The sequence below is a fragment of the Narcine bancroftii genome, chromosome 3, assembly GCF_036971445.1.
Source record: "Narcine bancroftii isolate sNarBan1 chromosome 3, sNarBan1.hap1, whole genome shotgun sequence".
Classification (NCBI taxonomy): domain Eukaryota; kingdom Metazoa; phylum Chordata; class Chondrichthyes; order Torpediniformes; family Narcinidae; genus Narcine; species Narcine bancroftii.
This window is the reverse complement of record NC_091471.1, coordinates 275781624-275796891: the sequence shown is the minus strand read 5'-3', so window position 1 is coordinate 275796891 and position 15268 is coordinate 275781624. Positions and strand designations below refer to the sequence as shown.

Sequence of the window (15268 nt, the reverse complement as noted above, 5' to 3'; positions counted from 1 at the left end):
CTTTTCCCACTCCATTACCAGATATGTGGACCCTGCTGCTATATCAAGGGCCAATCTAACCTCTTGTACTGAAGAGATTGCATTTTCTCCTTTTTAAAATATATTTCCACTGAAAATACCAGACAGAGATATCTTTGGCAATTAGTATCCAGCATTTGGTCGTTATTAGACCAAAAAAAAAGCATTTGCATCACCACCATCACTCCATAAATACTAAACAGATTATTAGAAGAAGAGAATATTGATAACCGGTCGCCTCTTCATCACTCAAAACGCACTCGCCCAGGTTTTTTTTTTTGCAAATGTCTTGATCTAATAGAAGTGCAGATTTAGCTCCCAGTAAAATCACTCACCGTTGCGTTCTCAGTTAAGTATTTCCACGCAGGGAAGTCATTGCTCATGGTCCAGTTCGTCGAAGGCAAGCTAATGTGTCTTCCTGCGATGGAACAAAAGACAAAGGGGGAGAAATAACATTTACCGTTGGATAATACAGATGCTTTTCTTGGACGCGGCGTGTTGGCTTGCAAATATTCTGATGATCACCTCCAGGAAGGGTGTGATCTCGGTTCTACCGGTGCCAAGTGATTGCATTGGTACAAAACGTTATTATTTCTAAAGTTCCACCGTTGGCAGGGGAGAAGCAGCAGACCCTGGGAGAAATGCATCATTTTCTTTTCCCATGAACTCACTTGGGCAGCAGAATATGACAGCGCCTCTTTTCGGATGTATTCATACTAATTGGGCCATTCAACAGTGACGATGGATGCCTTCCCTCGACGCGATTTTGAAAAGGATCTGTGCGGTGTGCGTGAGAAAGAGGGAGGGAGATCCCGCAAGGATCAGAGCCCTCGCCGCTAGAGCAGGTTCCAAGCCGAGCCGCTGCCACCCACGTCTCCAGCGCACCGCCTCCCTGACCGGTCCCATGCTGCCCATGCACACTGCTCCCTCGTTTAGCGCCATCGGCTTTAAAGTTCATTTTTAACCTCTGAACCGACGTCACTGAAGCTGGGCAACGTCCCCAGACTCTGGACCCATCTCCCCTTCTGCACCCTCCCCAGACCCTGGACCCTTCACCCCTTCTGTACCCCCACCCCACCCATCTGCACCCCCTAACACCCTGGATCCATCTCCCCTTCTGCATCCCCCCCACACCCATCTCCTCTTCTGCACCCCCTAACATCCTGGATCCATCTCTCCTTCTACACCCCCCCAACATCCTAGACCCATCTCCTCCTGCACTTCCCCCCCCAACACCCTGGACCCATCTCCCCTTCTGTACCCCCACCCAATTGCAGGGAAGCGGACCTGCAGTACCACCAGGTGGGATTGTAATTGGGGCTGCAGGCAGAGAGATCCTCCACCCCACATAATCAGGCAGCAACTTCAACTTTCTATCACTGTTTTAAGACAGCGGGAAGATGAGGGGTAGGTTCAACTGGGAAGTATGTGTGTACTAGAGCCACTTGTTCATGCAAGAAAGCAGAGTACACACAAAGACTACTCTCCCCAACCTGCCATTTGCCTCCAACATATGAACCAAACATTTGAGTTGCATTTTTCTTTGCCTTTTTTCCTCAGATGTGATTCTGATGCAAAAGTTTGGGACGTCATCATTCCCCAAATGACACCTGACTTAATGAACTGTATCTGCAACACACAAACGTGCTAGAGAAACTCAGCTGGTCATGCAGCATCCATAGGAAATACAAGGGCCCAGGCCCCAAAGGTTGATTGCCCTTTACTTCCAATGGATGCTGTGTGACCTGCTGAGTTTCTCCAATGCCTTTGTGTATGGCACTGGATTCCAGTGTCTGTAGATGTAGACATCTTTGTTTAACTTAGTATATCTGCAAGATGAGTTCAATTTTTCTTTGTGGAATGAAAGTAAGATACTGTACCATGGAGATATTAAGTAGAAGGAGCAGCATCTGACAAAGGACAACATGATTAACATTTAAAATGCACCTCCTTCTCAGCTCCCAAATTCTTCCTTCTGTCTTATTAGCATTTTCTGTTTCAGATTCCCAGTATTTGCAAGTTGTATTTGCATAGCTACAAACCCTTGCCTTTTCAGTTTGCATTTTAGAATATTGTATTTGCCAGTGTTTAAGATAAGATGACCCCAGAATTTCCACTTACAATGAAGATTTTGAGCTATTCTCACTGTATAAGATGACCCCAAGTCTGGCATTTACCACTGACCAGTGGAGTGATGCTGTCACAATATTTTAAAAGCAAATTACCCACTAAATGCTTATATTTTATTAGCATGTTTTAAAATGCACCACCATCACCTCTTCAGTAGGCCATTTAAAGCCTTTACAGAGCCATCAGACTGGGTAAATGGACACTGTGGGGAGGAGAGGGGCGCTGAGACTTCACTGTCAAGGTATATATGGCATACCTGCCGCAGGGGTGCACTGAGACTTCACTGTCAAGGTTCAGATTTTATACTTGGCGTAGCAGATGACCCCTGGTTTTGGAGTGACATTTTTAAGTTTGCCAGCGTATACGGTACTTTCAACTCATTTGAGTCTGGCTTCTTTTGCCATAAAAAGAGGAAAGAAAAGAGAATTCTGCTACTTTCTCTGATAAAGCTCTTCCATCTGTCAAATGCATGGCCAGTTTAATGCACGAATGAATCAGATTCATGGTGGAGACTGTTGAAACAAACACGGTTAGATGGTGTTGAAAACAACATAGAAGCTCCAATCTCAGTTCAATAGTATCATGCAATCCACTCTTAGGGTGGAGTATCTAACTCTCCATTCTAGGATTTTCTTCACAATTGAAATTACTGTTGACTTCTATTCCAGTATTGGTAAGCAAAAGCCTACCATGAAGGATAATGTGAACATTAATTCTGAATAGATTACAACCATTGGTCAATGTACTGGAGACACAAATGGGAATTATTTCTAGGATTTCCCATTGAGGGGAGGGAAACGAGCAGTCTCATATTGGTGAATTGAATTTGCCTTTGACCCTTGACATTATCAAATACTTTCATTTCTAAAAAAAAACCATGTTTTTTTTCTGATAAACGTATGCAAATTTTGCTGCATTTAACATTTAAATATGAGTGCATTTCTGAAGCTATTAAATTATGAAATTAGCAAAGATGAAAAGCAACTGTCAAAAAGATGCAAATATTGATCATTTGCAATCTTACTGTTAACCCCAACTCACCTACAGCTCCATCACCTGATAGACATGAAACACTTAGTTGTTCACAGGCAAAACAAATAATCAATTAGTTTTCCTTCTCTGACTGTAAATATCAAAAATATTTTAGATCTCTTCACCAGTTCACATTAATTGTCAAATTTTGTTTCTGGGAGTTACTATCCTAGAGGATCTCCCCTGGACCTAACACACTAATGACATCATGAAGAATGCACATCAGCGCCTCTACTTCCTCAGGAGTTTTCAGAGGTTTGGTGTGACACCAGAAACCCTGGCAAATTCTACAGAGGTATGGTGGAAAGTGTGATGACTGGCTCCATCACAGTCTGGTATGGGGAATACGGGATTAAAATTGCAGCACCTCGCCATTAGTTCGTCAATCCATGCAACACACAACCTCAAGCAACTGGAAAATTCACTCATCGGGCATTTACCAATCCCCATAGGTGCTGGATACCAGGGGCTTTACTGTGTATAATTTTGAGGCAGCCTGAAAGATTTAAAGTTGGAGATTAGGCAACTTACTCTAATACTTATGCACACACCGTTCTACATATTCATGCAAAAAACATCACCTTTGCTCTGTAACAATTTAACTCAGCATCATTTGGATTGAGATAGTCGTGCTTCTGAATTGGAAGAATAACAAGTGCTTGTGAAACAAACTGGTTCTAAATTTCTGGCTGTGATTCAACCTAATTTTTTTTTCCAAAATAAGTGTCAGCTTCAGTTCAGCAGGTAACACTCTTGCCTTAGAGTCAGAAGATTGTGGATTTGAGTCCTACTTCTGAAGCTGGAACACTTAATTTTGGCAAATGCCGAAAACAGCTTTGTTATCTTTCAGAGGAACATCAGCTTGGCCCTCTCAGATAGGTAAGACCCCATGGCACAAATTCAAGGAAGACTGCTGTCCTAACTAACGTACTTCTGGAATGATGCTTTTAAACCCATGCTGTTGTCTTATTGCCATTTCAAGGCATCTGTTGTGTGCAAGAGTTATTACATTTGCAACATTATTGAATTGAAATTATGAAGTCACAAATTTTTGCTTTTTTTTAATGAAATTATTATCATGGGTGGAGAAACAACCATAGAATGTGTCTGCTTCATTTGCCATTAGAACCCATACTTTTCTTCCAAAAGTTACATTTTTATTGAATTCACAGAAAAGTGGTGAATAATTTCCCAGACCCAGAAGTTAAGAAAACAAGTAAATAGGATCAGAAGGCAACTCAACTTCTCAAAGCTTGCCTTGCCATTCAATGCAATTGTGGCTCCATAAGAACATTAGAAACGGGAGAAGGAGTAGACTGTCTGGCCCATTAAGCCTTCTCCACCATTAATGAGTGATCTGATGACAGGCTCATCTCCACCAACCTGCCTTTTCCCCATATCCCTCAATTCCCCTACTATGTAAAACTTAATCCCCCTACTATGTAAAAATCTTCCCAACCTTGTCTTAAATATTTTTACTGAGGTCACCTCCACTGCTTCAACGGTCAGCAAATTCCACAGATTCACCCCACTCTGGGAAAAGCATTTCCTCCTCATCTCCATCCTAAATCTACTACCCTGAACCTTGAGGCTATGTCCCATAGTTCTGGTCTCAACCACCAATGGAAACAACTTACCTACCTCTATCTTATCTATGCCTTTAATAATTTTAGATTTCTATATGTTCCCTTCTCATTTTTCTAAATTCCAGTGAGAACAGTCCTAGACGACTCAATCTCTCTTCATAGGTCATCCCCTCATCTCTGGAATCAACCTGGTGAACCTCCTCTGCACCGCCTCCAAAGCCAGTACATCCTTCCTCAAGTAAGGAGACCAGAACTGCACACAGTGTTCCAGATGCAGTCTCACCAATACCTCATACAGTTGCAGCATAACTTCCCTGCTCTTAAATTCAATCCCTCTAGCATGAAGACCAACGTTCCATTTCCTTTCTTGATAACCTGCTGCACTTGCAAACCAAATTTTTGTGATTCACACACAAGCACTTCCAAAGCCGTCTGCACAACAGCATGCTGCAAATATTTGCGATTTAAATAATATTCTGACCTTTCATTTTTACTTCCAAAGTGGATAACCTCACATCTACCAACATTGTACTCCATCCGCCAGATCCTTGCCCATTCACAACTTATCTATATCTCTCTGCAGCCTCCGTATCCTCTGCACAATTTGCTTTTTTTCACTTTGGTGTCATCAGCAAACTTAGATACACCACACTCAGTCCCTTTTTCCAGATTGTTTATCTATATCGTGAACAGTTCCAGGCCCAGCACCGACCTCTGCAGCACACCACTCACTAGCCCCAAGCCTCATCACCACTTCTGCTCTTGTTTCTCGTGGCCCACGAGTCCCTTATCTGGCTCCTCTTTAAGCACCTCAGCCATCCATAGAAGAGAGAATTGCAAAGATTGACCATCTTTGCAAGAAGTTTGCACACATCTCAATTTTAATTGCGTCCCTCAATTGTGATTTTCCCACTAGTGGAAACATCTTGACATTGATTCTGTTTCAATGAGATCACCTCTCATTCTTCCCAATTCCAAAGAATCTTACAATAGGATGGTCCTATTCTTCTAGGAATAGCCTGGTGAATTACTTTTGGAACGGACTCCAATGTTCTTTCTTAAATTAGGGGTCACCTCACCTGTCATTTCTAGAGTCCATCTTTTTGGAGAGGGGATGAGAACAAAGAATGTGGTTTTATTTTGACATCATTCACACCAGGTTTGATCATCCACCAAATACCCATTGGTATTCTTTCTACCAGAATACATATCCTACTTTCTTGATTCAAATCAGGAAGCTAGTAAAATTCCTTCTAATCTGCTATCTCACTGCCTTGTTTAAACCCCAGGACTTGCCTCATCAAGCTGGTTGATTCGACTAAACAAAGTATGTAGCAAATCAGAGATTACATGCATCCCACATTCGGCATAGAATGCTTTGGTAATGATGCTTAAATCAACCTGATTAAGTCCACACATTCCTCAGTAAAAATACTGGGAACAAGAAGCATTAGTAGTATGATCCAGTCCCTTCTCAGGCACATCACAATGCTTTATGCCTCAAAACTTTGTTACTATGAGCAACATATGGACTCCATTATGGTGAGAAACAAACTTCCCAGAAGCTGTGATTTGAATTTCAGATTGCAGTTTACCTTTCACATTTTAGAATTGCTTTCGCTAATGAAACCCTCTTTATATTTAATTATGGGCTTCTTAATTATTCTAATTAAGTCCAATATGCAGGAAGAAAAGTTGTTTTTTTTTAAATATAGAACCTGTCACATCTTTTCAGGAGGAATAGGTTCCATCTGCCTTAGAAAAAGCAACCGTTCATCTAAAAGTTATGTTTTAGATCTATTAATATATATTTAATAATATAAATGGGATAATCCAGAATTTTATAAGGAAAGTCATCCCACCTTCTCTTCACCACCCCTCACACAAGGAGATCACGACCATCAGATTCATGGACAGTTTCTTTCCTGATTGAACCTCACAATTGTAAAAACTATATAGCCCCTGCTCTATACTAACTGATCTCTCACAGTAAATCTGCACTTCTGTACGGTTTTTCCTGCTGCCCTATGTGAGCTGTATACCGCACGAGATAGCTTGTTGGATGGCTTGCCAAATGAACTCTATCACTGTGACAAGCTTGAACTGAAACGCCCTTCAGGCCAGTTGTCTAATTCCAAATTCTAATTTCTCCATCAGAAAGTGATCCAGTTTCATGACACATCTCATCAGAATTAATGTTTTAATAAGAATACAAGACTGAAGAGAAATGCAGACATGCAATTAGACATTTTAATGCTGTACATGAGTAAGTTAAGACATAACATATGGTTATATTGCCATGCTTGAATGGAAAAAAAAGTGACTTGGGACTTGGGATTCCCCAAACTCTCAATTATGAAGTTTGCTTTGTCTCATTAGCTGATAGTGATTCATGTGTACATTTAGTCAATAACACCATCATGTGGCTGTGAGGAAACCAAAGGTGAAATAGATGAACTGGGACATGCTTCATTGACGAGCTTTTCTTATATCCCTGTGAGATACTCTTTAACACATTGAAAGCCTTCATTGGGAATTCTGTGATGCCTTTACAGATACATCTCGAATAGCTACAATAAAGTCAGCATGAAAAAAAAGGTTTCAGTGATTACACAGTAAACTGGTTTAATATCCAATGTTTTTTTGCATTATATGGGCACATTTACTGTAGGTTTGCCCTTTGACACGCGAGTGTCCAATGCAGCCATTCTCAATCTATTTTTTTGGCTATGGCCCCTCCCTGGGACTCTGCTCAAAGTTTATTGCCCCCCCCCCCCCTTCCCTGTGAAGCAGTTAGTTTTCGTTTCTTCCCTCCTTCTCCCCTACGGACTACATAAAAATATAGAAAAAATATTAAATGAGGAAAATAAAACAAGGCTTTTACTTAAATGTGCTGTGCCCCCCGCCCCCTCTCGCCAGGGAGGCTATAGGGCCCACATTGAGAATGGCTGGCTTGAAGGAGGAATCATTATGTAGCACAGGATTTTTAAACTCTATACCGTCATTTTATTGCATCATCAAGGAGAACCTTGTCATTTAAAAACCAAAAGGTCTTACTTCAAACCAGTTGCTCAATCAAGTGCCAAGTTTCAATAAATTTGAATTCAAGTGCCATAGAAAGATGGCACATCTGTACTGCAGGGAAAAAAAGGATAAATGAGCTGTGGCAAAATCACTGGTGTGAGGAAGATGCATGAGCAGTCAGAGCAAGGAAATGTATTTGAATGTGCTTGGGTTATGCAAAAAATCTCACACCATGATAACATCCTGTTAACTTTATCTGAGGCACATAAACTTCTCCAAGAGATTGAATGTGTTGTATCCACTCCAGTGAGCCCATTTTACATGGTCAAACAAGGTAAGCTAAACTTTACTCACAGTTTCATGAATGTCTCTGCGCCTTTAATTCAGGATGTGTTGATTTATTTTTCTAACAAATCAAATAAATTTCATTTAACCAACTATACTTCCAAAACTATTCACCATATTAAAGGATTTAGTTGTGCATTTATAGATCTTTGGCTTGGCTTCGCGGACGAAGATTTATGGAGGGGGTAAAAAGTCCACGTCAGCTGCAGGCTCGTTTGTGGCTGACAAGTCCGATGCGGGACAGGCAGACACGATTGCAGCGGTTGCAGGGGAAAATTGGTGGGTTGGGGTTGGGTGTTGGGTTTTTCCTCCTCTGCCTTTTGTCAGTGAGGTAGGCTCTGCGGTCTTCTTCAAAGGAGGTTGCTGCCCGCCAAACTGTGAGGCGCCAAGATGCACGGTTTGAGGCGATATCAGCCCACTGGCGGTGGTCAATGTGGCAGGCACCAAGAGATTTCTTTAGGCAGTCCTTGTACCTTTTCTTTGGTGCACCTCTGTCACGGTGGCCAGTGGAGAGCTCGCCATATAACACGATCTTGGGAAGGCGATGGTCCTCCATTCTGGAGACGTGACCCATCCAGCGCAGCTGGATCTTCAGCATTTGAATTATATCCTGTGGATTTCATTCAAAGGTTCTTCTGGCTTCGACTCAGATTTCTGGAGTTTTTTGCATTTAGGAATTTTCCACTTAAATTCCAAATCCATGTCAGTCCATCAGCAATTAGTTTCTTGGATTTTTTTTTCACCCAGGGAACTGATTGATATTTCCATCAATCAGGAAGATTTTAACCATCAATTCTACACTTGTGGAGCTGTCCAAACTAGTAAAGTTCACTGAGGACACTGTTAACAGGACTCTTATTTAAAACCCATGATCCAAACCTTACTTGCCACAAGGGACAAAGTCAGTTGGAGGTTCTCATGGGAACCAGGTGTCAGAACTAGGATTCAAAAGGGTGCTGAGGGCCTGAAGGGTCTCGGGCATTGAAAGCTTCCTGATCATGTCATGTCAGTTTAGTGGGTGGGCATCCAAGGCGAGGGTCCGCAGTTGGGGCGTCGGGAACTCCAGTAGGGGCCAAAAATAGGGGGTCAGACTTTTACATGGATCATATGGAAAACTCGCTAGTTTTGAGCCAAAAAAAGGGAGGGTCGACTATAACATGAGTATACAGTATGTATTACACAATAATCTATTATTCATTATTCTTTTATTATCATGTAATAAACCCAGTGTAATATTACACAAAATTTCCTAGGGATAATTTGTTGTTGTTCAACTAAATAACTGACTTTAAATTCCTCAACTGGAAGGGAGGGGGCAGGGAATTAGAATTATTTCTCCACTGTACTGCTGTCCAAATAATTTTACAACAGCTCTGTCATTTTCTCCCAATTCTTTCAAAAGCTCCAACTTTAGAATCAGTTGGCAGAAGATGGTGGAATGAAAGGCTTGAGGAGTTGGAAGTCATCGCTTGAGGAACACTGGCTTATGTGGTAAGACCAGGCAAGGATTTGTATCTACACTGCTGATTGTATCCAAACACCAAATGTCAAGGAAGAGAAATATATTAATTTACCTGCACCTTGTACATTTTGAAGGGTGGGAGGAAACCGGAGCAGCTGGAGGAAACTCAAGCAGACACGGGGAGAGCGTATAAACTCCTCACAGACAGCTCCAGATTTAAATCCACGTCGCTGGCTCTGTAATAGTGTTCTACTGACCACGTCACTCAGATAAGGCTATAGTTACAAGAAATTTGGAAAGGCTGTGATTATTCTAACTGGAACCTTATGATGGTTTATAAATGCATAAGGCTAAAGGTGAGAGGTTTTTTTCTCCATGGCAGAGTAATCTAGAACTAGAAGCACAGGATGGAGATTTTAAAGGAGATCACGGGGATATCTTTTTAATGATAAAGATAAAAGGCCCTTCTGTCCACGAAAGCTGTGCTGGCCAATTACATCGAATTAACCTTTGGAAGGTGGGAGGAGACCAGAGCACCCAGAGAAAACACACACGTTCACAGGGAGAATGTACAAAGTCCTTACAGACAGCGCTGAATTCGAACTAAGGTTATTGGCACTGTAAAAACATTGCACTAGCCACTACACCAACTGTGATGACCAATCATTTTCTATTGAATATCTGGAATGGGCTGCAGAAGAGGTGGTAGAAGCAACGGCAACTGGAATACATTAGTCTTTACCAGAACTTGTTTAAGGAAATGAATAGAGATACAGGCCTATTGCTGACATTAGTGTAGATTGGCATCACAGTTAATGTGAATAATGTGTGCATGATGTTCAATGATTTACTGATACAAATTTTAATATAAAAAAAAGGTCTTGGAAGTGATTTTTAAAAAATTGTCATTGATTTTAAAAAATCATTAAAACCTTTGTCTTTGCGCTGTCAACATGTCCTATAACTTTCAGATTTGTGTGCGTCTGAGCTTCCACATTCTTAAGAATTGAGGCATTTAGTTTTTTTGTTTATTTTTACTCTGCCAACGACTGGGTTTCTATTAAATCTGTAATGTTGTAAAACTGCACCGGATTTTGATCATGAAAACAGGTTTTTCTTGGATATTTTGATAACATGAAACCCCCAGTGAGTTTCTGTTTAAGGATACTGCCTTCAAACATTTCTCATCATAAATAAAAGAATGAACAAAATGAGTTATACCAGTCATTCAGTGCAATAAAGCTGTCAATAGAAATTGGAACACCACTTGTTATAGCTGTACATTTTGATGTCCATAATCCAGATTGACAGCTTTATTCTAGTAATGCTCCCTCTATTTCGAAAGAGATTTGAAATTTTCTCAGTGTCTCCAAGGCTTTTGATGGGAAGAGATGCCAGCAAGATTGACATTTTAAATTGTTACAGCACTTGTTTTTACTAATCAAGTTGGAGAGACCAATTATTATAAGCAGGCTTGTTAGGTGGTGAACAAATATATGTGTTACGGTGCCCTGATTTTAAAATTTTTGTTTTTATTTACAGCAGAGTAGAAGCCAATTCCGGCCATTTAAACCCTGCATTACACCCAAGTTAACCAAAAACCCCTGTAAGTTTTGAAGAGTGGAAGGAAACCAAAGCACCCGGAGGAAACCCATGCAGACTGTACAAACTCCTTACAGACTGTGATGGATTTGAACCCAGGTTTCTGGCACTGTAACAGCGTGGGACTAACTGTGCCGTGTGTGTTCACGAATCAAGCTCATTAGATCATCCAATGAAAATGTTAGGAGCTTCTGAATGACTATTGGTATCTGAATTTTATTGGACCTTGTGGAAAACAAATAAAAATCCAGATGCTGGTATCTGAAATAAAAGCAGAAATGCTGAAAATCTCAACCAGTCAGACAGCATCTGTGGAGAGAGAAACCAGACAACACAAGCAGATCTGCATTTTCTAAATGGATTTTATTAGACCCAATTCCTTTTTTCTGGAGGGGGGGGTCAAAAGTAGAATCTTATTTTCTAGTGATGTTTCAGAGATAGGTTTCTAGCGATATGAAGGATGAAGAGGTCAGTTTGGAATCTTGAGAGGCCAATGGGTAACAGAGAGGCTGACATAGTGGTAAAGCGCTAATGGGTCTGTGATTATAGTATTATCAATGTCAGTCCCAATTTCTGAAGGAGCATCATTCTGGTCACCTTCCCTTATCACAGGAAAGATGTGAATGCTAAGGAGAGGGTGCAGAAAAGATTTAACAGGATTGCATTTTCCTTCTTCTCCACCAACTCAACCTGTAAATTTACCTTCAAAGTATCCTGCATGAGGATTCCCTTTGCATTTGGGAATTTTCAATTTTCTCCCCATTCAGCAAATAATTGATTGGAAAATATGTCTTGTTAGGCAAGGTTAGCAGGGCTTGGGCTTTTCTCTTTGGAGCAAAAAATAAAAAGGATGAGAGGAGACTTAAAAGAGGTTTTCAAGATTTCAAGAGATATAGGTAAGGCAGAGAGCCAGCACCTTTTACCCAGGGCAGGAACAGCAAACACCACAGGTCATCTGTACAAACTGAAGGGAGGAAAGTTTAGGGGCGATATCAGGGGCAAGGTGGGGTTTTTTTTAAGTTTGAAGGTGCCTGGAAAGCATTGTCAGGGGTGGTGGTGGAGGCTGGAATAATAGGGGTATTTAAGAGACTCTTGAACAGACACATGGGTGAAAAAAAAATAGTAGAGTATTATGAGGGTTTACGTTTTTTGGTATGTATTTGCAGGGTGGCATGCCATTGTGGGCCAAAGGGCCTGTACTTTACTGTAATGTTCTATGAACAGAGAAGAGTTACTTGCAAAGAGAAAAACCATGACCAAATGCATCTTTAAAGAGTTTATGAACAGTAGCAGAAAACTTTTTTGACTCCACTACTGACATTGCAATTCTTAATTTTCAAGTCACTAGGTATGTTCTGGAGATCAACACACTTTTTGTTCTGGTTTACTTCAGATTAAATCTTCATCCAGTTTTCTTCTGTTCATTAGTAGTCCATTCTATTTTGCCAAGTCCCTCCAATGTATTACTAGTAGTATCTTTTCAATATCAAGACATCAACTTATCCTTCCAGTCTTATGTTCGATTCAGGAGATCAGAAATGCTGTCTGGAGTGATTATTAATTTCTACCTCATTCAAGATACTTTATAGCATCTACTGGCTCAAAGCTGATCTGATAAATATTTTTTGTTAAACTGAACTTAATCTTCCCATTGAGCTCAATGGTAAAAATACATCAAAGCCTTGTTACAAGGGGGGGCAAAGAGACTGCAGACACTGAAATCTGGAGGAAAAGCCACCTACTGGAGAAACAAGGTGTTTGAGCAGCATCAGTGGGAGGAGAAGGTATATTTCAGGTTAAACCACTTCATCAGTTGATGTTCGTCCAGCAGATTGATTTTTTTTTGCACATTACCTGTGTTCAACCAAATTTAAAGACTACATCTTTCAACACAGCTTTTTAAAATACATTCCAGTTATTTTTTTTCCTCAGCAATTACTTACTAACCCCAGAGTTTAGTGTTGTATTTTGCAATATTAGTTGTTTTTTTTCCCCTAGTCTGGAATATCTTGCAATGCAGAGATAACTAAAATGAAGGCAGTAAGCAGAGACATTCTGAAACATGGAGAGGTGTTAACATTGCAGATTTTTTGTAAGGCTGAGAACCATAGGATGGCAAGGATAGCACAGTGGTTCACACAACCCTATTTTAGCACCCGTGACCCAGGTTCAAATCCACCGCTGTCTGAAAAGAAGTTTATACATTCTCCCTGTGACTACATGGGTTTCCTCCAGGTGCTCTACTTTCCTCCCACATTCCAAAGACAGTAAGGGTTAGTGGATTAATTGGGCACATGGGTGTATTTGGGGCAGCATAGATTCGTGGACCAGAATGGACTGTTACCATGCTGAGTCTCTAAACTTTTTTTTTTAAATTGAGAGAAGAACCAGACATTGTTGAGTTGAAGCAACAATCTGCATTTTCCATCAGAGCTGAATAATCAATGTCAGATGAGCATTCAGCTAACCAGAATCACACAGGGTGACTGAAAGCATGACATGCTGATTCACCTTTTGCAGTAGCAAGTCCTTTAGTGTTTGCAAATGCGGAACCTAAACAGAAATCCTAAAGTTATGGCCAGTAGTACAGGCTTCCAACTCAAGCTTTACTGTTTGCAGTTTTACCAAACAATCAGGGGACATCAGTTGAAATGATAGGAACTTAAGCTAGTTACAGATTGCTCTCACTGTATCCATTCCAAATAATTCGGGGTATTTAGGGCACAATGGAAATTAAGATGCATGTTGTTTAAGAAGTAGCATCTTCTAAATCTCAGCACTCAGATTACTGGAGATAAATTGCAGCAAAATTTGCTGTGTCAGATATTGCACTCCTCACAAAGTTAAACCCCTGTTTAAGTAGCATTGGAGAAACTGCTACAATAACAGACCCTCCCAGCTCATGCCACCCAAATATTTGATGTCCCAAAGTACACAAGCTCACATTTCTCGAGATTAAATTCCATCACTGTTCCATCCAACTTTCCAGTTGATTTATGACCGTGTCCAGAGAGGACTTTGCTATATTCAACTCCACCAACCATCATCTTCTACTAATCAACCCACAGACTTATCATCTAAGTCATGTCCTGTACCTGTATGACAGCCAAAGATCCCCCACTACTACCCTCTGACCAAGACTATTTTGGATCCAGAAAATCCAGGCTGCAGATTTTCAAAACTAGAATAATGCAGAAGTGTGATTTGTGACTGAAGATGTAATCAACCCCAATCCATAGAGGTCAGAACAGCGTTAAAGTGCAATAAAAGCCTATGCCAATAAGTTTGCAAAGCCGTAAATTACAGCTCATTGAGCACTGTTGGCCAGGAATAATATTATGTTTTACCACAAGCCTCAGAAACATAGACAGCCCTGCCCCTCACTCTGTTGTGATCACTAAGCCAGGGTGTTGATTCTTTCTATGAAGAATAGTATCAGAACATTTTGGCAGTTTCCGCAAAACAGGACGTCAAGCGCTGAAGAGCTGGCTCTGAATGGGCAACTAAAGCGGCATCGTCTGCAAAGAGTAGCCAAAATGTTTGGCCTGGAAGTCAGCCTGAAGAAAACTGAGGTCCTCCATCAGCCAGCTCCCCACCATGACTACCAGCCCCCCCACATCTCCATCGGGCACACAAAACTCAAAACGGTCAACCAGTTTACCTATCTCAGCTGCACCATTTCATCGGATGCAAGGATCGACAATGAGATAGACAACAGACTCGCCGAGGCAAATAGCGCCTTTGGAAGACGACACAAAAGAGTCTGGAAAAACAACCAACTGAAAAACCTCACAAAGATAAGCATATACAGTCATACCCACATTCCTGTTCGGCTCCGAATCATGGGTCCTCTACCGGCATCACATACGGTTCCTAGAACGCTTCCACGAGCGTTGTCTCCGCTCCATCCTTAACATTCATTGGAGCGACTTCATCCCTAACATCGAAGTACTCGAGATGGCAGAGGCCGACACATCGAATCCACGCTGTTGAAGATCCAACTGCGCTGGGTAGGTCACGTCTCCAGAATGGAGGACCATCGCCTTCCCAAGATCATGTTATATGGCGA

At 41.2% G+C, this 15268-nt stretch overlaps 1 protein-coding gene across 1 annotated transcript in view; it reads right to left on the bottom strand.

Moving 5' to 3' along the window:
• cbarpb (CACN subunit beta associated regulatory protein b) overlaps positions 1-15268 on the bottom strand; it is a 212108-nt gene that overhangs the window by 114741 nt on the left and 82099 nt on the right. Inside the window, exon 6 of the mRNA XM_069928184.1 lies at positions 354-436. Coding sequence (XP_069784285.1) covers positions 354-401 — 48 coding nt within the window. The 5' untranslated portion in view covers positions 402-436. The remainder of the gene's footprint in view (positions 1-353; positions 437-15268) is intronic.